This window comes from Drosophila takahashii, chromosome 3R, assembly GCF_030179915.1.
Source record: "Drosophila takahashii strain IR98-3 E-12201 chromosome 3R, DtakHiC1v2, whole genome shotgun sequence".
NCBI classification, from domain to species: domain Eukaryota; kingdom Metazoa; phylum Arthropoda; class Insecta; order Diptera; family Drosophilidae; genus Drosophila; species Drosophila takahashii.
Window position 1 is genome coordinate 8,078,700 of NC_091681.1, and position 21,273 is coordinate 8,099,972.

The 21,273-nt window shown below is 40.1% G+C and overlaps 5 protein-coding genes across 5 annotated transcripts; all 5 read right to left on the reverse strand.

Moving 5' to 3' along the window:
* Positions 1-16: 16 nt before the first annotated feature.
* Positions 17-1,524, reverse strand: Osi16 (DUF1676 domain-containing protein Osi16). Its single transcript, XM_017140318.3, has 2 exons — positions 1,161-1,524; positions 17-821 (listed from the first exon to the last, which is right to left on the reverse strand). Exons 1-2 carry the CDS (start codon positions 1,474-1,476, stop codon positions 298-300), a joined length of 840 nt encoding a protein of 279 aa, XP_016995807.2. The 5' UTR covers positions 1,477-1,524; the 3' UTR covers positions 17-297.
* Positions 1,525-4,364: 2,840 nt separating this feature from the next.
* LOC123003140 (uncharacterized) lies at positions 4,365-5,158 on the reverse strand. The gene has a single exon (XM_044394734.2). The coding sequence runs from the start codon at positions 4,816-4,818 to the stop codon at positions 4,492-4,494; it is 327 nt and encodes a 108-aa protein (XP_044250669.1). The 5' UTR covers positions 4,819-5,158; the 3' UTR covers positions 4,365-4,491.
* Positions 5,159-5,251: 93 nt separating this feature from the next.
* On the reverse strand, positions 5,252-7,050 carry Osi15 (DUF1676 domain-containing protein Osi15). The gene is made up of 3 exons (XM_017140341.3): positions 6,613-7,050; positions 5,973-6,125; positions 5,252-5,914 (listed from the first exon to the last, which is right to left on the reverse strand). The coding sequence occupies exons 1-3, from the start codon at positions 6,929-6,931 to the stop codon at positions 5,742-5,744; spliced, it is 645 nt and encodes a 214-aa protein (XP_016995830.1). The 5' UTR covers positions 6,932-7,050; the 3' UTR covers positions 5,252-5,741.
* Positions 7,051-8,061: 1,011 nt separating this feature from the next.
* Osi14 (DUF1676 domain-containing protein Osi14) lies at positions 8,062-9,874 on the reverse strand. The gene is made up of 3 exons (XM_017140317.3): positions 9,520-9,874; positions 8,688-8,893; positions 8,062-8,626 (listed from the first exon to the last, which is right to left on the reverse strand). The coding sequence occupies exons 1-3, from the start codon at positions 9,759-9,761 to the stop codon at positions 8,271-8,273; spliced, it is 804 nt and encodes a 267-aa protein (XP_016995806.1). The 5' UTR covers positions 9,762-9,874; the 3' UTR covers positions 8,062-8,270.
* Positions 9,875-18,704: 8,830 nt separating this feature from the next.
* Osi13 (Protein) lies at positions 18,705-20,514 on the reverse strand. The gene is made up of 2 exons (XM_017140322.3): positions 20,185-20,514; positions 18,705-19,739 (listed from the first exon to the last, which is right to left on the reverse strand). The coding sequence occupies exons 1-2, from the start codon at positions 20,450-20,452 to the stop codon at positions 19,366-19,368; spliced, it is 642 nt and encodes a 213-aa protein (XP_016995811.1). The 5' UTR covers positions 20,453-20,514; the 3' UTR covers positions 18,705-19,365.
* Between the last annotated feature and the right edge of the window lie 759 nt (positions 20,515-21,273).

The following is a 21,273-nucleotide window of genomic DNA, read 5'->3' on the forward strand; positions in this document are numbered from 1 at the left end:
CTACCAAAATGTAGAATAATTTTGTGCACTTATTAAAAAGTTTAAAGCAGTTTCCGCTAGATGGCGCCACTTGAAGCTTTGCTGCTTGCATATTTCCATCTCTCTCACACTCATTTAGCTGAGTACTGGGTACACACGACTATAGTAATCTCTCTTGTTTATAACTAGTTTATTGTGAAAATGAACCCCAAAATGAATTTTAACTGCTGAATTGTAAATGCATGTAATGCTTTCTTAAAGTACAATAAATAAATAAATTAAGAGATGATGGTACAAAGTGTCTTGTCTCGCTTAGAATTATTGGATTTGGTTGGCTGACTGATCCACTTTTAGGGACCTAGCGTAGCCTCCATATCCAAAACCACTGGCAGTACCTCCGCCACCGCCTCCAGCGGCAAAGTGAGGAGTATGTCCATGACCTCCATCCTCGTGGGTTACCGAGTGAGAGTGGCTGGATGTGTAAATTGGCTTAGCCACTATCTCGTAGGTGGTGGACTTTCCGCCGCCACCGGCCAAGCTCTTGAGCCCCAAGACCCCAGACAGTGTCAAGGCCATCAGAGCTGTCATCAGCGCCTTTCCGGCCATCAGAGCGATGGCCCCGAAGCCCATGGCCATAAGCATTCCCTTCATCATCACTCCGGCTGCCACCAGGGCCTCCAAACCTCCTTTCTTTCCGAACTTGTGCTTGCGACCTTCTACGAGGGACTTGTCGTCCAGCAGCCGGAATCTTAGGATGCGCGTTTTCAGAAGATTCTCTAGTTTGGCCACTATATAGCCATTCAAGCGAGTGCTGGGATCACTGGGATAGCTGCGAGCCACTTCTGCAAAAACAGATGATGTAAGTTATGTTCAGCGGAATATTATATATATTAAATATTTATACAATTGTCAATATAAAAGTTTGATTTAATTTTTGAGTCGTTTAGCCTACGATTAGTAAAAGTAGCGCTTTAACTACAACTGCTTAGACTTCGCAAACTTAACTTTCTTTGAGTTATACACATTTTTTTTAAACTAATTATACTGATATTGTTTTACATTCAACTATTTTCATCTTCAATAAAAATATAATAAAGACTTAAAGAATAAAAAGTCTGAAGAAATGTCTTTTTTTTTAAATCTTTGTCAAAAATGCGATTTACATATATTTTTGTACCTACCTGCCATTAGCTCTGATGTCTTGAGTTCCGTGGCATTTTCATCTTTAACCACACTGACGCCAGGCAAAACGTTTAGCTCCTCCTGCTCGGCGAGTTTTTCCATGATCTTGACAAACTCGATCTTAAGGCACATCCAACTGAACGAAGATGTTTCGCAGCCATTGAGAAGGCTCTCAGCTTTTTGGGGTTTCCGAAGGGTTTCCGCGACAGTTTCAGGTGCTTCCGTGGACTGGACGCTCGCTGCCGTGGCGTATTTGCACATGAAGGCGAATAGGGCCAAATAAAAAAGATATTCCAGGGTCTTGGTCAGCAACATCTTAGCTATCTACTGCTTTTGGGGTTGTTTGAGAGACTGCATCATCTCAATTTTATGGCTTTAGCTTTTATACGCGCTGCTACTACTTCCATTCCCATTTCCCTTTCACCAAAACCATAGTCCGCACCAGGGCCCTTGTGCTTTTCTAATTACCCAAACGATTTGTGGTCGAAATTCTTCCCAGCGCCAGTCAGCTGCGTCCAACTGGGCGGCACTTTCGCTTTCCTCAGCGGCAGTGGCCAGATCACTCTTGCAAAACGGCCGGCTAATTCTGTCACCAAAAAGTTCCAGCCAATGAATTCCCCAAGAGGCCAAGAAGAAAACTCTCCCAGACTCGGGACTCCCAGTCCAGGTAATTACAAGTGCCAGATAAAAGTCGCGTGCCTCGGACCTCCATAAATTAAGACCCAACATTTTGACTGCCTAACTGGGACTAACTAACAATTCATTGTTAATTATTACTACATTTTCATTTGTGTCTGCCGTAGCCTCGTTTAGCTACTTTCTTTGCTCGTATTGCCCATGAGGTAATATATCTTTCCACGCCCAGTCTTGGCTGTTTAATATTCAGATTACATGCAGTGCTAATGACCAATTTGTTGGTCGCCCTTTGATTTTCGCCAATTTCCAGCCAGATGGTTTATGTGTCAGTTGTAAAGTAATAGCCCTGGATGTATAGATTGTGAACAAAATTAATATAAAACAAGAGAGAACGCTATAGTCGAGTGCCTCGACTATTACACACAAAAAAATTTGCTTGGTAAAATTGACCAACAAAGATAGTTACGTAACTATTAAAATAGTTACGTGTATTTTGTTTTTGCTTTGGGTTTGTGTCTTTGCTAATTGTGTGTATTTTGTTGTTGTGAAATGACAATTTACTTAGTAGAATGCAAAATGCGAATCTTCTAGCCGAGTCTATCTAGCCATGTCCGTCTGACCGTTTCTATGTTAACTATCGCGATGAAACTTTCCCTAAAGTCTTCTTTCTATTGCAGGTAGTACATATGTCGGAGCGAGCCGGATCGGATCTTAGGGCTCCCATAGGAACATTCAAACAAATATAAGAAAATTCATTGTAACTTTGTAGGAAGTAGGCGTTTTAATTCTTGACTACTTAAAAACCAAATCACTATGGACGGCAGTCCATGTAGTGACAAAGCGCACCAGGAGAGTGTGCGAAGGCGTCTACTATTATATAGCCACAAAATTGAAAATCTGCTGTGATAGTCCGATCGTAATGAGTAATACACCAATCGTAAGGTATTGCAAAAACTTAAAGGATTGCATACCAAGACTTTAAGAAAATCAATTGGCTTGGGATAGAGAGCGGTGAAAGTGAAAAAGTGCAAGTTTCGAAATTTGGAGCTGTTGGGGCCGGTGGGGATAAATGCCCCCTCGCAAGTTGTATTCCTATTGAAAATACCCGTCGAATGAGGGGTTATATGATAAAATCCGACGCTCCGTTCAAAAGTTATAGCCAAAATAAGATTTTCTACGTCTTCCCAAAATGAAAATTAAATTCTGTTTGTCAGTTTGTCAGTTTGTCCAAAACATGTTTTTTAAGTTCTGAAAATTTGATATGACGTTCATCACATCGATATAAAAAACTTTTCTTCTACCACTTTTGGAAAAACCCGCTAGCTTAGCGGGAAAATGCTATGAACGCCTTCTATATGCAATTTGTGTAAATGTAATAGTTAAAAAGATATGAACAAAAGAAAATTTGTTTAAACTTTTTTTTTAGCTTTTTTTAATTTTCTCAAAAACGGCTCTAATGATTTTCCTTACAACTTTAAACTGTATAGCCCTTGAGATTCCTTAAATTTTGGTATATATCATGTTTATGTAAAAAATCGCGTTTAAAAGTTATTCAGAAACGAAAATAGCCACTTTTGCCAGCTCAGAACAACTAACGCTTCCTGAGTGTTTAATTTTGTGCGTGGGTATCCAAACTGTATTTTAGGCTCATAGAATCATTTCAATTGTTTTAAGGAGTTCCAAATAGGAAACTTTTGTTTTACGACTTTTGGAAAAACCCGCTGCTTTAGCGGAAAAAAAGCTAGAAATAGCTAAATTTCGTTAGTTTGTAAGTTCTACACTACTGAAGCTAAAGACATATGCTATACCTCGTTTAAAAGGTATTTTGAAATACTTAAACGCCTTTTTAACTTAATTTGTTTAAATACAATGGCTTACAAATTATGATTGACCAATTTAAATTTTCAATGTATATACTAGCTCCTATGAGAGCAAATATAAACAAACAAAAACTTCTGATATCAAATAGAAACTGAATTAAATAGAAACGCTGAATCTGGAATCCCTGGAACTGCACCGAGTGAGCATTACTTTATCTGCAAGGGTATATAAGCTTCGGTTGGCCGAAGGTAGCTTCCTTTCTTGTTTTTATTTACTTCTATTTTAAAACTAATAGATTTTTAAATATCTCTTATATCAAGTAATTGTATTTGTTAGTCGGAAAATTTGTATGGAATATTTCCAGTTTGGGGCTTGAAATTTCAGGGACCGTAAATAATCATTATTTGAGATTTTTATTTTAAAAGGCCTACTGAGGTTTTTACAAGTTTTATTCAACAATTTAACTGGTTTTTATGCACTTTATAGACATGAACAAATAACAGTTAATTTGCTTTCCAGATTTTTTAAAAGGCATATACTTTGTGGACAAGAGTAAAAAGAACGTTATTTTTGACGTTTAAAACAAAATATCACAGTAGTCTTTTTAAAATAAAAATCTCAAATAATGATTATCTACGGTCCCTGTGAAATTTATCTATCTATCTATTTGCCTGAAAGCTTAGCTGAATTGAATTCTTGGAAATATACAATTTTTTAAAACGGCTTCTTATTATGATAGTATTAAATGCTTTTATTTAAAAATAACATAAATTAATTTGAACATCATAAATTGTTAAAGTGCACATTAAATAAAATTTTTATGAAGTAGGCGACAAACTATTAAGTATTAATTGTTTGAGCAGTTGGTCCTTCTTATTTTCCAGCCGGAGCTTTAGTTGTTGTGGTGGTGGTTGTAGTGGTAGTTGTAGTCCTCTTATTTCTGAACTTTTCACCGAACCTTTCAAAAAATCCGGTTCCATTGTTATTGAACGGTGGGAATCGCAGCTGTCCAAGGTTTTCGGCTTCCTCCACCACCGGCGCAGCTTCAATGGGCGACTCGTTGTTCACGGCGTCTTCCTTGGCTGCTAGGGACGTCTTTTCATCTTCGACAGGAAGTGCCCAGGCCAAGGATACCAAAAGGCCAACAATGAGGGCGAATTTAATCTGACACCCGAAGAGTTTGTTGCTCAAGCCGTTCATCTTGGATCTGTTGACTTTCGGCCACCTCGATTGGCAGTTTTATACCAACGACAAATGGGACATTTCATTTAAAATCAATTAGGAAGCTCACGCTAAAAAAGCCCGTAAGCCCAAACCCAGCCAATTAAGTTTGCTAATATAATTAAGCAGAAATATTAGTTTACCGAATTGGTTTTTGCTAGAGATCCAATGAAAGTGTTTAAATAGAAAATAGTAATAGACTTTTTCAATTTCAGTTTATTTATGTGTTTTAGGCCTTACACTTTTTCTAGTGTTTTTATCTGTGTCAACATAAATCAATTTGTTAGCCGGCCAGTAATCACTGTCCTTCGTCAAATATTTTTCACAATGTGGGGCTGGAAAAAGTCAGAAAATATGTTGACAGCAGCGCCTGAATATTGATATTTAAAGCCACTAGCAAGTTTAAACAATGTTTGGTTTTGCATTTGATGAATCATTTTTATTCAATTGCTTTAAGTTATCTGAATAAATACTTATTAAGTAAGCTCTTAGGCAGGCATAACATTCGTTGTTTTCGATGAACCTGAGTGACATTTACAACCGCCAAGAGACATGTGGATTGTGGGAATGTGCAATAAATATGGCGCAATCATGATCGACTTTAGTATCCGTAAGCATTGTCCTTGAGCTAGCCAAAAGTCGAGGGACTGTTTCAGTTGTTCTCTTTTTTTGTGATTTTCTTTTTTGGTATGACGCAGCTAACTAACTAAATGTAACTAAATAATTATTGACTACGAATTAGGCCATTCTTCAGGGAAGTCTAAGAGGGATAGGTTGAAGAAATGAGGGTGCAGTGAAGGGGAATTGAAGAAAGGTGAAGCTTTGGTAGGGTAAGATATAGCAGGTGAAAGATTCAGGCTAGTTGTAGCGTGGTATGGATGGGTCGGTCGGTGGTTTCTGGCTTAGAAGGGCTGGGCCAGGCCATAGTGGTTGTAGGCCAGATCGGCGGCTCCAGCCTGACCATTGCGGCTCCAGTCGGAGTGCACGATGTCGGCGTTCAGGGGGCTGCCGGTGATGTAGGCGGTGGTGATGTGTTCCTTCTTCTTGGCCAGCAGATCCTTGAAGAAGGTGGCACCTGCGGACAGAACCAGTGTTAGGGCTGCCTTTCAAAAGACCTTTTTGGAAAAACTCACCAGCCAGAATGAGGGCCAGGAAGGAGATGGCCAGAGCCTTCAGCGAGATGAACTTGATGATGGTGAACATAATCTTGACAACGACGGCCTTCTTCAGCTTCAGGGCCAAGAGAAGGGGCAGCAGCATCTTCTTCATGCGCTTGCTGCGGGACTCTGTTTTTTGTGGGAGAAAGCAAAGGGAGAAAGTGGGGAATTCAGCAGTGCTCCTAAAAGTATTCAACGCTTGGCAGTCGAGTGAAAGCTTTCACTTCGCTTCTCGGCAGAGCAACTAAGTATGCCAGTAGTTTTGCTTTTGGCAGTTGGCTTTGTGCACAGTCGAGTGGACCTTAGTACTTTTAGCCTTTTGAAATTGAACTTTAAGTTTATAGGGCGAGAAAATAGAATTTCTTTGAGTGCCAGTACGGTTTTTCAAAATTAATCACTCATCCGTAATGTGGCCGCTGCTCCAATATTAATTTATGAGCACTTCATCTTGACTTTTCTTGAGTTTACTTTAGATTTGGTTTTCCGTTCTCAATTTGGAATTTAAAATGAAAAAATAATAAGTACTGTTTGAAATTTAGTAAAACTCGAATTAAAAAACTGGCTTTGAGAGAGGCCCACACTTCTAGACTCCTTGAGGAAAGCCACCATCACTCACCTTCCATGGCGCGTCCGGTGTACTCGTTCTCGGCATTCTCCTCCTGCTCATCGCCGGAGAAGGAGAGGTTCAGCTCGTGGGTCTCCAGGTAGCGCTCGGCGCGGTCCTCGAAGGACTCGACGGCCTTGGCGGCCCCGAAGCTGCGACCCGTCTCCGCTCGGTCGATCCGCAGGCCGCCGAAGAGCGCGACGGACTCCTCGCCGTCCAAGCGGTTCAGCATGTTGACCAGGTCCCGCTCGCCGTTGTCCTGCGAGGGAAGGGCCATGGAGCCGCACACAAGGCTGGCCAGCAGCACAACACATACGAATTTCGCGGACATTTTGGTTAGCACTGGGGATCTCGACTTTTGAGCTTTTGAGGGTTATAATCCTTGGGACGGCTGCCTGGAGCGGATGAGTGCTGCCTTTGTGAACGGGAATCGCTTTGTGATTAATTGAATGCACTGCCCCCGCGTTTTATACCATTTCGATTCAACGACGATTGTCCAATTTTGTGGCTAGAAATCGCGCGGCAGGCCAAAACGCACCGCACCGCGCTGCAATAACAATAACAATACCGAAAACCAATACCAAATCCAAAAACCAAAAACAATTTATGCAAAGCATATGCGTATGCTACCTGGCCGGCAATTTCTTGACCATATTTCCACGCACGTCGCGATGTCAACGAAAGGGAAGTGGCCAGTGATAGTCGGCAGTCGGCAGTCGGCCGCCTGAATATGATTTTTGTATATACATATATTTTATATAAGCAAGTGGCCCGATTTAGGGTGCTCCGCCGTTATCCGAGTCCTAATTGGCATTCAATGGAGACGACGGGGCGACGTGTTCGGATTGCCTGTGCCAGATTCTTGGCCGCCTGTTCCTCCCATTGGGCCATTAGGGCCCGGAGATTATATGTGAGGTGGGGGATCTGCGAGACGAGACCCATCCCTATTTGGTATGCCCCGCCGGTGGTGACTTAATGCACCATTTGGCCCAGTTAGTTGCTCTGGCCTGGCGCTTTCAACGCTTTCGATTTCATTCTCCCCTTGTCAAGTGGCGTTTGCGGCTCGTTTTCTATTTCAATTGCTTCTAAATCTGCCTCCGAAAGAAAGCTAAATTGTAGCACATCGCCGCATATATCTCTTTTCAATCGCAAAGTGACACTTTTATGAGCATAAGTAGAAAGTTTCTGGCAAACAATTAACATGCCGAGCGGCCGTCACATGGCCACTAGAAACTCCAATTATGAGCAGGGCCACAAACTTGCCAAAAACTAAATCCCCAGCTTATCAGTTCTTTTTTCTGTCGTATTTTTCCGTGCAGCAACAGAACCTGCCACAAGTTTTAATTGCCAGCCGCAAACTTGTTGCCGCCCAGCGAGCAAAGTTCCAGATATTTGTTTTGGGGTCTGTCAGCATTTCAATTAAGCCCTGGGAAAGTCTCTGCCCACAGGTAAACACGTGCGTGGATTTACGGATTTAATTTTTTCGGGTGCAATACTCTTGGTTTTATTGAACATTTCGACTTGACTATGCTGTTGCTGTTGCTCTTGCGGTGTGCGTTGTGTGGAAATAAATTAGTTAATTACATTTCGAATAAATTACTACAGGCTAAAGGTTTCAAAACGAAGGCACATCGGTGGCGTTCGGAGCGCGTCCTGTCTCCTGGCCATTTCTACTGCTGCTGCTGGCCGGCGTAGGCCAACTGCTGGGCATCGGACTCGTCGCCGATGCTGCGGGCATAGGGATAGGAGGAGGACGCTCCCGAGCTCCAGCCGGCACTGGCGGGTGCGGACCAGGCGTTCGAGCTGTAGCCTCCGCCGATCGTGTTTCCTCCGAACTTGTTGCCGAATCCGCCCAGCAGGCGGGAGCCTCCGACCAGGATGGCCAGGAAGAAGGCCAGCTTGGCTACGATCACGGCCTTGAAGGTCAGCAGGGCGAGGAAGCCGAGCACCAGGGGAATGACTGCGAACAGCTTGGCTCCAATGGCCAGAGCCAGGGGTCCCAGCATCTTCTTGATCTTGCCGCGGCCTAGAATTGGATGTTATGCGATTATTACGGCTCATGGAGAGGTTTCCCGGCTAAAACGCACCTTCATCGAGGGCACGAGCCACCTGCTGGGTGGTCTCGGCGGGCAGTTTGAACTCCAGGTTGTGGCTGCTCAGGAAATCGGAGGCACTGGAGATGGCCAGATCCACCAGACGACCAGTACGCTCATCGGCATTCTGGGGCAGCTCGGCGTACACATCCTGCTCGCTCAGGGACTTTCCGGTGCGGGAAACGGGGCTGGCGGGATCTCTGAAAATAATAGTAAGGTAAATATAAATATAAATATAAATAATAATATAAATATATATTTAGCATTACAAATCTAAATTAAATCTAACGTGTTGCCTATTTCTTACTACTTGCTAATTTATCTAATGTCTATAACTTTTCGGAGTGATATTAAACATGTTACGTTGAGATAGGCATTATTTTAGCATTAATTATCAGATCTATTTTAATGCCTTAACCTTTTCTCAGCAATTCAAATCTATATTTAGCTGTTACTGCATAATTTTTCTTGACTTCTTCCCTAAATTGTAAACTTTATGAATAGTTTATTATCTGCCTAGTTGATTTGCACTTAAGGCCCTGACATATTACATAATGTTCTGAATTCATTTTAAATGTTCTCTCCGATCTGCTTCAGTTTTTCTAGATTACTTTATGTCAGCCGTTTAAACAGCTTTCCTTTTGAACTTGATATCATAGTTTCTTCTGAACTAGCTTTCTTATATGACTTTCGACAAGGTCTGTGATGCAACCACTTAAACTAGCACGGATGGAAGATTTCATCAGGCACGTTCTGCGTTGAGTTTCGGTTTCGATTTCGTTTTTGTTTCAAGAATCAGGCACTTTCACTACAAGCAAACACACACCTCTGGAAGGTGACTCCGCTGGCGAGCTCGATGTTGTTGCTCCTGGCGGCGCGGTTCAGGGCGGTGATGCCCTTGACGGCCAGGCAGGTGGCCATGTCGTCGCTCTCCAGGCAGGCGCCCAGATATCTGGCGGCCCTGCCCAGGGTATTATCGCCCTCAACGCGGTTATCTTGGACACTGGGCGCGGCAAAGGCGCAGCTGGCCGCCAAGAGGGTCACACAAGCGATGGCAAACACTTTCATTTTGATTTGAACTGGCTAAGTCGCGGTTAATCCTGGCTGTTATAGCTGATCCGGCTGATTCTGAAGATCGGGCTGCTGCTTCTCTTCGGGAGCGCTGAGATGAGTTTGATGTATGCGTCTCCGGACATCTAGCCTTATATATCGGGCCGTGGCGACGTCTGCAGCCGCTCAGCCGGCGTCGCTGTCGGTGCGCATTACAAAACAATTTAAAAGTAAATTAAATAAAACCCACTGAGAGGCGGCGGAAGCTACGGCCAAGACGCGAAAAGAGCGCACTCCGAATTGGAGACCGGCCCCGTAAAAGAGTCACAGACGCAGCCGCAGCCACATAAATCTGGAGAACGGCGGGGAAATAAAGTCAACTTGTTTGTTAAGTGAACATGTTCATTTCGGGCTGCCTTTTTTTCGGCAGCGCCGCTCCAGCGACGTCGTCATCCGTCAACGTTGACGTCGCGGAGAGAGAAACTTGTACTTGGACTTGGCCATTGGGCGAAAAGGGGCGCCCTCGAGTAAACAATCGGCATCATTGGCTAAGGTCTGCACGGCGAAAAAATCCCTTGGGTTACATAACTTTAAACTGCCTATGAACGAATAATTTTCGGTTTCTCAAGGAACTTTAAAGTCCGCTAAAATAAAAGAATTGGTTCTAGTAAAAGAACACATTAATTCTAGATCGAAATCATTACAGAAATGGTTTTGAGACAACCTAGAAAATCGTGGACATTGAATTAATTAATATTTTTGTTGATAAATATTAAACTTAAAAGGGAATTCCAACTTAAGGGGGTTGAAATCTTAAAGGCCTCCCAATCGCTGTAATATAGTGTCAGAAAAATAATATTTCTTTTATATGCTATAAATTTTTCTCGGTGGTCTAAACTTGGGCATGGTCTTTGGGCCCGATACAACGCCCTCAATGAGGCTGGGGCCCAGGCCCGGTGTTTACCAGTGGTCTGAGTCGCGTTTGCAATCGCCTTCGCGTTTACGCTCAGCTTTCATTCGCCTCTCGCAATACCCAAGTCACATATTTGCTAATTTATTGACGCTTCTTAACCGATCCGGTTGTCGTATATTTCACGGAGCCCATTTATGAACGCAAAAATGTGTTTTTTCTTTCTCCAGCATAAATGGGTCACTTTTATTTGCCGTAGTTTTGTTGATACTGTTAGGTTATGGTGAAATAGTGTTTAGCACCTCGATGATTGAACTGGACTGTGTGGCGAATGTGTCTATGTGGTAATAATTGAAAGTTAAGTGGGTAAAGTAGGTGGAGGTGAATGAGAAGATTTGACCGGCATTTATATAACAAGCTGAAAGGAATTTGCAGAGCACAATTTGAGAGGCTCAGAGAAACATGACAAATATTTTGTACTGCCTCTGGCAGTGTGTAGAAAAGCATCTTATCTCTTATTTTATCGATTTGTCATGGAGTAGTTTACTTTAAAGCTTGTCAGGAATACTCAAAACAAATATTAAATCAGGTAAAAACCTCAAGTAACAAAATATAATAAAATTCACTTGTAGTTTTCTTATTTCGTTGCTTTTAATAAAGTTATTGCATTACTTATTATCTAAAATTTAAATTATGATTTACTCTGGCAACAAAAGATTGCATTATTAATTAAAAAATGTTGTAACTAATAATGTTCATATTTATTTTGCTTATAAATTTTAAATTTTTTATTTATTCCTTTTATTTGATTTGTCCTTAGTTAACTAGGTACGTTCCTTATTGACAAATATATGAGTCATTTTCAGGCAACAGTTAATTATACCCGTTACTCGTAGAATAAAAGGGTATATTATATTCGTGAAAAAGTATGTAACAGGGAGTAGGAAGGATTTCCGACCCTATAAAGTATATACATATATTCTTGATCAAGATCACTAGCCGAGTCGATCTAGCCATGTCCGTCTGTCTGTCTGTCCGTATGAACGCTGAGATCTCGGAAACTATAAAAGCTAGAGGATTGACATTTTGCATGGAGATTCTGGGAGTTCCTACGCAGCGCAAGGGTGCCACGCCCCCTCTAACGCCCACAATCGCTTATATACGATTTTAAAAATTTCAATATTTCGGAAAAGGTAAAATGCAGTTTTATTGTGTTTATCAATACCTATCGAAATGTAGAAGACATTTTTTTAATCGGATCATTCGTTAAAAAGTTACGGCGGATCAACATTTTTATCCCCATCTCCTTCGCACTCCCTTTAGATGAGTAACGGGTATCTGATAGTCGGGGCACCCGACTATAGCGTTCTCTCTTGTTTTAGTTTAGCTTTGAACAGAAAATCCTAGTTCGTACATAGCCAAAGTACTGGAATTTGTAGGCAGAACTTACACACATGGTTTTTTTGGAATTCTGCAAACAAATCACACGTGTGCCCTATCATTAGACTGGATCTGCACTCAATTCCTGAAAACAAAATAGTTTCTCTCGCGACCTGAGACATTTTTACAAGTCTATCAAGTGGCGGTGTGAACTTAATGATTCATCCATTCAAACATCCAGCCATCGATGATTTTCCCAGTCACGTTCTGGTATCACGGCCTGCATTGTGGCAGTTTATGTTGCTAGCCGAGTTTCTCTGCCTGGCATTGCATCGTAAAATCTCGCGTTTCTGACAAAAGATCTCTATAAAATCGAAATAACTTCAATTTTTGGCAGCAACAAAATTTGTATTTTATTGTGCCGCAGCAGCTTATTAAAGGCAGTCCATTCAACGGCAGGGAAAAAAACAGCCTCACTCACTTTCATTTATATTACAACGAAATGCGACACTAAATGTTGCCTGCCCTCAATGTTGTTGTTCGTGCTCGTGTTTTTGTTGCTAGTGTTGTTTTGTTGTCTTGCTTATTGTTATTGTTATTGCCGGCTGATTGTTGCTGGGCAAACCAGCCGCGGGCGTCGGCTTGTCACACGCTGCGTATGAGTGACGCGCCTTTATTTTCGGTTATTGTTTTAGCCGCGTAAAACGGCCAAAAAGCGGCCCGAAAAAAAGAAAGTGTGCTAGGCATGCCTTATTGAGCATATTTCGCCCAGTGGTTCACTTGCCGCGCCAATTTGCATAGTTCCCCGGAGTCCAGATTGCATTGCGGCATTTCATTCATGATGATGAGGATGATAAACCGCATGCCATTGGCTTGGCTCATACGCGATCCAGTTTTTCGCCTTCATTCATTCATACGATTCGCGTCATCGTTTTCGTGAGTGAAAGTTATGTAATTTCGTGAGTTTTGCAATCTGCAGTGCGCACTGCTAAACCGGATGGTTCGACGGATAAATGTCCAGGGACCTCCAACGCGCAGTCAATATCGTGTCGGGTTTTATTACCCGCCTAACTGTCAAATCAAACAAAATTTCTAAATGCCAATCAATAAACAATTTCTCTTTTCTTCGTTGCGGTTTTTTGTTATTTTTGTTGCCTCCGAGAACTGTCAATGTTGCACTTTAAAAAATAAGTAAAATAAGTTTTACGATAAAGTACAAATTTAACAGTAATGCATTGAATAAATCAATAAAGTAGGGATAACTTAAAATAAAGAACTGTTCAAAAATAGAGTAAACAAGAGAGAACGCTATAGTCGGGTGCCCCGACTATCAGATACCCGTTACTCAGCTAAAGGGAGTGCGAAGGAGATGGAGATAAAAACTTTGATCCGCCGTAACTTTTTAACGAATGGTCCGATTTAAAAAATGTCTTCTACATTTCGATAGGTATTGATAAACACAATAAAACTGCATTTTTACTTTTCCGAAATATTGAAATTTTTAAAATCGTATATAAGCGATTGTGGGCGTTAGAGGGGGCGTGGCACCCTCTTGAAACAAACTTGCGCTGCGTAGAAACTCCTAGAATCTGCATGCAAAATGTCAATCTTCTAGCTTTTATAGTTTCCGAGATCTCAGCGTTCATACAGACAGACGGACAGAAGGACAGACGGACAGACAGACGGACAGACGGACAGACGGACAGACGGACATGGCTAGATCGACTCGGCTAGTGCTCCTGATTAAGAATATATATACTTTATAGGGTCGGAAACGCTACCTTCTACCTGTTACATACTTTTGCACGAATCTAATATACTCTTTTACTCTACGAGTAACGGGTATAAAAAGGTTTTTAGAATGGACAAAATTTGCATTAGATATTTAATAACACAGTGCAACATGAAAAATGTAACCGCAATTCTGATTTCATGGGCGGAAAGAACTCATCGAAATAAGCTAAAACCCATTTGGGTTTCTCTGGCTTAGCTCGCGTTTACCTTTTATAACGAGTTAAAGTTTTACATACAAAATTTATTTGTAACGGCCATATCTTGTGAACCGATTATAATTTCACTATCAAGTCTTCAGTGATTATGTAGCTATGAACCCAAGGAACTAAATTGACAAATGACTCTTGCGCACTTAGCACCTAGTGCACCTAGCGCGTTAAAAAACAAATTTGCAAAATTTTTCGATTTTTAACGCGCTAGGTGTACGTCTTCGCAAGAGCCATTTGTCAATTTAGTTCCTTGGGTTCATAGCTACATAATCACTGAAGACTTGATAGTGAAATTTTAATCGGTTCAAAAGATATGGCCGTTACAAATAAATTTTGTATGTAAAACTTTAACTCGCTATAAAAGGTAAACGCGAGCTAAGCCAGAGAAACCCAAATGGGTTTTAGCTTATTTCGATGAGTTCTTTCCGCCCATGAAATCAGAATTGCCGTTACATTTTATAACCCTAAAAATGTTGCACAGTGTAATTGATAATAAATACAAGCAAATTAAGCATTTGAAATAAAGTATGTATTATTTTTACAGTATACAGAACAATATTTTCAAAATTTTCAAGTCCCGTGAATTGTGTTGAGATGCTAAAGAAAACGTGTTATAGAAATATTTTAACCATCCATGACCTAGAATTTTATGTATCACATAGAGGTCACTGAAAGAAATAGAAAACATTTTTGCCCAATTGGAAAGCTTTTGGCGTAAATTGTTGTCGGTGTAATTTCTTATTTTTGCGATAACCTTTCTCAAGGTTTTTTCCCCAAGCCTGCCCCCATTTAATGCGTTCCCGATAGTAGCCTGGTGGGCATTTATTATTTACACAAAGTCAATTAGCTCCGTTTCATTTGTGCGCTTTTCGATTTGCGATTTGTTGCTGGCCGTCGCTCAATTAGCCGGCAACAAGTTGCCATAAATCGATACCTAACTTTCCTCCTACTCTGGTCATGTGGGTGTGGCTGGTTGGCCGGATGGTCGAGCTCTCTTTTGGCCCATGTGCGTTTGCTTTTCAAATTAGCCTGCTCGATTCGCAGTCGAGTTTCGAGGCTTTGCCGGCTCGTTTTTATATTTTTGGTCAGCGTACGTTCTACTGACCCATTTGCGTGTGTTTTCATCGAATATCAGCCCTCGGAATTCCAGTGGCATTATTGGAATTCCAGCGCAGTGGGGAGACATAAATCTACGGGGCGGGGAAAAATTTCACAGAGTTTGTATTGGGTAAGAGACAGAAATTTATTTCGTTTGAGGCAAATACCAAAAAGGGCCAAATAGTTGGAATTGGCAGCCGTAAGACTTTTAAACTTGAATATGACCTTAAGTCTTGAAGAAATCACAAAAAATTCTTTGAATGATTTTGTGGAATGTTGTCTTGAATTAAATGAAAATAGGTATCACGTTCTGTTGCGTATATCACGTTGAAGGGTGAAAAAGTTATTTCCCAGTCGGAATACAACTATTATTTTGTAAAAATATCTTATTTTATTTAGTTTATTATTTATTGTTACATTATATAACTTTATTTGTTAAAATTGGGTTTTTTCAGTTAATTTTTAAGGTAAAGGCTTTTAAGAACTCCATGAAAGTATTTATAAATATAAGATTTCTTTCATCTGTTGACCGTATTAAGCTAACCGAATTCCACCATCTGCCGCACACATGTAATTCATCCCCAGCAATAGTGTATCTTTGTGAGCTTGTTGGGTTGAACGGAAAAATAGCAGCAGGTGAAATTGATTTTCTTTTCATTTGTGCAAATATGAAATGTCAATATTGTGCGTAGTCGTTGCTGTCATTGTCGCTCGGCTGAGAAAGTGCAGTGCCAACTCAAATTGTTTTTCATGCATCGAGCGGATATACATACTTAAATACGTATGTATGTATGTATGAACATGATTTTTTTGGCTCAAAGGTTTTCTTGGGTCGTTGCTAGTTATGGTATTTGCATTTAAAAAATTCATAGCCATTACCTTGCGGGCACACTCCGGTTCAAAGCCAAAACAAATTCAATTCACTTTGCCACGAGAGCTAGGGCAATTGCCATTTTGGGCTGGGACATTTATATATATTATGTATACTCTTGCAAAGGATGGACAAATATTTAATATCTGCGGTCTACAAATATTTCATGAAGCGACAAAATTAAAAATTATTTAGTACAAACTGTATTGATAAAGATTTTGGAATAAACTAACTAAGTTTTAACTTTTTCGTTTATTTTAATAACACCGTACAATCAAGTCGTCATAAAATAATTCAAGAAATTTATTTTTATAATTTTCGCCCGCAAGGGTATTTAACTTTTCGATTTCCTAGGCTAGCCTTTACTTCCTGCTTTTGTTATTTTTCCAGGTGGGAAAATATGATTAAGTGCGTCTGTGGGATCACTTTTAGCCTCGGCCCAGGCCTAAGTATCATCGCTTTGTTTAACCCATCTGGCTGGGCCCGAAAGAAAGTGAAATTGATGACACAAATGCTCAGACAACAAATACGAAGCGGTGTCTATGCTAAATGGCCTGGTTAAGTAATCTCGTGAGAGCCGCAAACATTGCGCAGTCAGCGGAGCTGAGAATGTTGTTAATAGCCAAAGGCAGAGATGCGATGACAAAGGCCGCCCCGGTGGGTTTCCTCTCGCCTCGCCCTTTCCCCAGTTTAATTGCCCAGCTCTGGGGTCTCAACTTCACTTTCAAAGTCTCACTTAGAAAGAAAGATAGGGCCCGTTGTTTATCGATCTGTTAGATACGCGACAGGCATGCGCATACCTGGGTCTTGTACCTCGTATTTCTCGGCTGCAGATGTATCTGTGGCTGTTGCCCCGCCCCTGCCACACTTGCAATTGTCTTTCCGCTTTTGGCGCCCTACAACTTTCACTTGGGGTGCGATTTGCGTAGGCTGCTAACATAAATTCAACCGCACATGCACATTATACTCGTCTATTGATTTCGACAAGGAATTTATGGACGATATTTTATTAAAAACAAAAATATAATCACTATGGACGGCAGTCCATGTAGTGACGAAGCGCACCATGAGAGTATGCGAAGGCGACTACTATATATACACGAAGAAATGAAAATCTACTGTGATGGTCCGATCATAATGAATAATACACCTATCGAAAGGTATTGCGAAAACTAACAGGATTGCATACCAAGACTTTAAGAAAATCTATTGGCTTGGGAGAGAGAGCGGTGAAAGTGAAAAAGTGAAAATTTCGAAATTTGTCAAAATCCGACTCTCCGTTCAAAAGTTATAGCCAAAATAAGATTTTCTTCTTCTTCCCAAAATGAAAATTTAATTCTGTTTGTCAGTTTGTCCACTTGTCCACTTGTCCAAAATATGTTTTTTAAGTTCTGAAAATTTGATATGACGTTCATCACATCGATATAAAAAACTTTTGTTCTACCACTTTTGGAAAAACCCGCTAGTTTAGCGGGAAAACAGCTATAAATAGCTAAAATTCGGAAAGCCGTAACTTCTATACTACTAAAGCTACAGACTTGTGCTGCATCTCGTTTGAAAGGTATTTTTAAATGCTATAAACGTCCTCTATCTGCAATTTGTGTAAATGTAATAGTTAAAAAGATATGAACTAAAGAATTTTTTTTTAAACTTTCTTTTTAGCTTTTTTTAAATTTCCTCAAAAACGGCTCTAACGATTTCCCTTACAACTTTAAACTGTATAGCCCTTGAGATTCCTTAAATTTTGGTATATATCATGTTACAGTAAAAAATCACATTTAAAAGTTATTAAGAAACGACAATGGCCACTTTTGCCAGCTCAGAACAACTAACGCTTCCTGAGTGTTGAATTTTGTGCGTGGGTATCAAAACTGTATATTAGGGTCATGAAATCAGTTAATTTGCATTTAACAGTTCCACATAGGAATCTTTTGTTCTACGACTTTTGGAAAAACCCTCTACTTTAGCGGGAAAAAAGCTAAAAATAGCTAAATTTCGTTAGTTTTTAAGTTCTACACTACTAAAGGTACAGACATGTGCTATACCTCGTTTAAAAGGTATTTTGAAATACTTAAACGCCTTTTTAACTTAATTTGTTTAAATACAATGGCTTACAAATTATGATTGACCAATTTAAATTTAAATGTATATATTAGCTCCTATGAGAGCAAATGTAAACAAACAAAAACTTCTGATATCAAATAAAAACACCTCTTAACGAGGTAAAAAACTAGTGACGATCGCACCTTCAACATACAAAAGTTCTGATATCAACATTTGTGACGAAAAATTATTACACTCGTCATTAAATAGACTTTCTAATATTTTCTCATTCGGCACGCTGCAATAGAAAATGCCTGTGAAGGGAAAAAGGCTGGAATAGTTTGCTAGGGCGGGCCGAATGAGAAAATATTAGAAAGTCTATTTAATGACGAGTATAATTTTTCGTCACAAATGTTGATATCAGAACTTTTGTATGTTGAAGGTGCGATCGTCACTAGTTTTTTACCTCGTTAAGAGGTGTTTTTATTTGATTAAATATATTTATAATTATTAAATTAGTTAAAGATTTAGTTAAGCCATACAATTTTGTGTGCAAAAATTTGTGTACCTAAAATTGTTTTAGAAATTTTAAAAGTAAAATTCAAAATAACTAACAACTTTGTATAATTGTCCTTATGTAATTTTGTTGAATGTCATAAAATAATTCCTTTTATTTTAATTTATTGGGAAACTAATTTTCTTTTCGTAGGTTAAAATGTATTTAGTTTGGTCAATGTTGCTAAAGTGCAAATGGATATTGCCACCCAAGGTGTGGTTCGTAGCTCTTTGTTATATCGGCTGCAGCATGTTGATTGATTTGTGTCAACCTGTTTGTTGACTTTGGCTCTTGGTCGTGCTCTTTACATAAGTCAGTCCGTCGCTTGTCGGCGTCTATTGCAACAGGCACTTGCGGAAGTGCCGCTTCCAATGCGACGACTTTGATGGCTTGGGATTTTTGATGGGGACGGTACGCGTGCGCAATAAACCGTTTTATGCATAACGGAACCGCAGTGCTGTTAATTTTTGCGCTGCGTGCATACAGCTAAATTCGTCAACGGTGCGGCTACGTAATGTCGTTAAAGTCGGGCGAGTCATGTGCTAATTAATCGTTGATGAAGCTGGGAGTTACGTGGCCTATGTCGGAAAAGAGATGTTTGTATTGTTGGTCAAGATGATTTGATTCCACATTAACACTAGATTTATATACACATATATTCTTTTCATCAACCAAAAATTTGTTTAACATTTTATAATAGTTAAAGACTTTTTATGAATTTTCCTCATTCCTAAACACTTCTACTTTCGTTTCTTAATAGCTTATAAGAATGGTTTGTACAGATTGTCAAAGTTATGGTCTTTGGATAGACCTAAGGGTATAAATGGTTGTCGAATGGGCATCCAACTGCTTCCACTAGAGGAAAGATCCGTGCCGTGTAATCCTTTTACGAGCGGTGCATGAGAATGAACAATCTCCAGGCGATCATGTGCATGTCCTCCGGACAATATCCATTTAAGGGCCAGCAGCCCGGACGTGGCCAATGCAATTTTGCCCATTACAAACGATGAGGTCGAAAGTGCTGTCAGCCATTTTAAGACCAAGGGCAGCAAGACTACTTTGGCAACAGCTGCGGCAGCCAGAAGAGGATAAATCATTTTCATAAGTTTTTTTTGCTTCTTGTGCTTTCCGCGACCTGTTCGATAAAAATCACCAAAAAGAGTAAGGATTAACACAAGTTGCATATTTGTTCTACATAAAACTTCATATCTTTATAATTTGGATGATTATGCTGATTAAAAGGTCGGTTAGAATCAAATGTCTGTTAACCAATTTACTGTTTCAGCTGTTAAACCACACTGAAAAAAATATTTTCACGAAAAAACTTAAAAATGTAACTCTAATCCATCAAGTTTTTGGATTTCACTAGTACTTAACGGTGCTTAACTGGACGCTTGGCATAATTTGTATTTTAATACCAATTTTAATATTTCTTATATATTTAAAATTCAAATCGCTGTTACATTTTCCATCTTGAACTGTGACATTTTCGCCATACTTGACTAAAAAATTCTCAAAATTAAATGAATCAAGAATCTCTTCAAATAGTCACCTTGCAAAGGATATAGATTAAGACCCACCTTCGTTTGACCAGATCTCTAGCATGTTGTTTACCTCCTCTGGACTGAGATCTTCGTTGATGAGGCTGTGAAACTGGGCTTCGGCCATTGTTAGCCACTCGCGTTCCATTTGCTGTTGCTCGCTGGCAGCTTCCTGTTCGGCGTCTTGTTCTACGGCAGCGACAATAGCACCACCCATCTGCACCACCGGCGGAAGGCTGTAAGCTCCACCGAAGGACACCATCCAAAGCAGCTGCAGAGTCAAAACGGAGATCGATGTCTTGAGCATGTTTACACCGTTGCACCGTTCTTAGACGACTGAGCAAAAGTGGGCGACCACTGCAGACTGCTGGTAATGGGGTACTCTCTTCGTTGCACTCCGATGCATTTCGATTCAATTGGGGATCTGTATATTCTTGGCCAATTGGTGGCCACTCTATACCGCAACCGTTTTTTTTCTTCTTTACACAAAGAGAAAGTTCTAAGACCAAAAGCTTGATTTAACTTGTATTTTGCCTTAAACGTGTTCAAGTTTTTAAAACTATAAATAATTGAAATCCATTTGTTTCCTTAAATAGGTATTTTATTATTATTATTATTATCCTAGCACAGCAAGTTTACACTTGCGTTTGCAGCACTAGTAACATTGAATTCAAAAAGCAAGCTTATTTGAACAAAAAGAAAGTATAACTTCAGAAGTCTATCTTTTTCCAGCAACCCAATCGATTTCATTTATATTTCATTTATTATTTATTTAAATCTGAACGATTCACTCGTGATTTATGATTCTACTTTTTCGCAAGTGTTCTACCTTGTTTTCGCTGATTTTGTTTTGCTCCGTCGATTCAGTTTTACTTGAGCGTGAACGGACACATTAAATTTTCCCTGCTTTAATGAACGGCTCACTGCAGACGTTTCACTGTACCCTTTTGTTGTTGTTATTGGGTTGTGTGCACCACTCTTGTCGGGGGTCAATTGCTCCGACCATCAACAAGTAAAAACTCTTCATTATCGTTTGAGGGAATTTTACTCGGTCCGTTTCGGTTCACTTGCCCTTTTTCTTGGGCGGCTAGCATTTTCCATTTCTTAGTTGTGCAAGGAAAAGTTTTT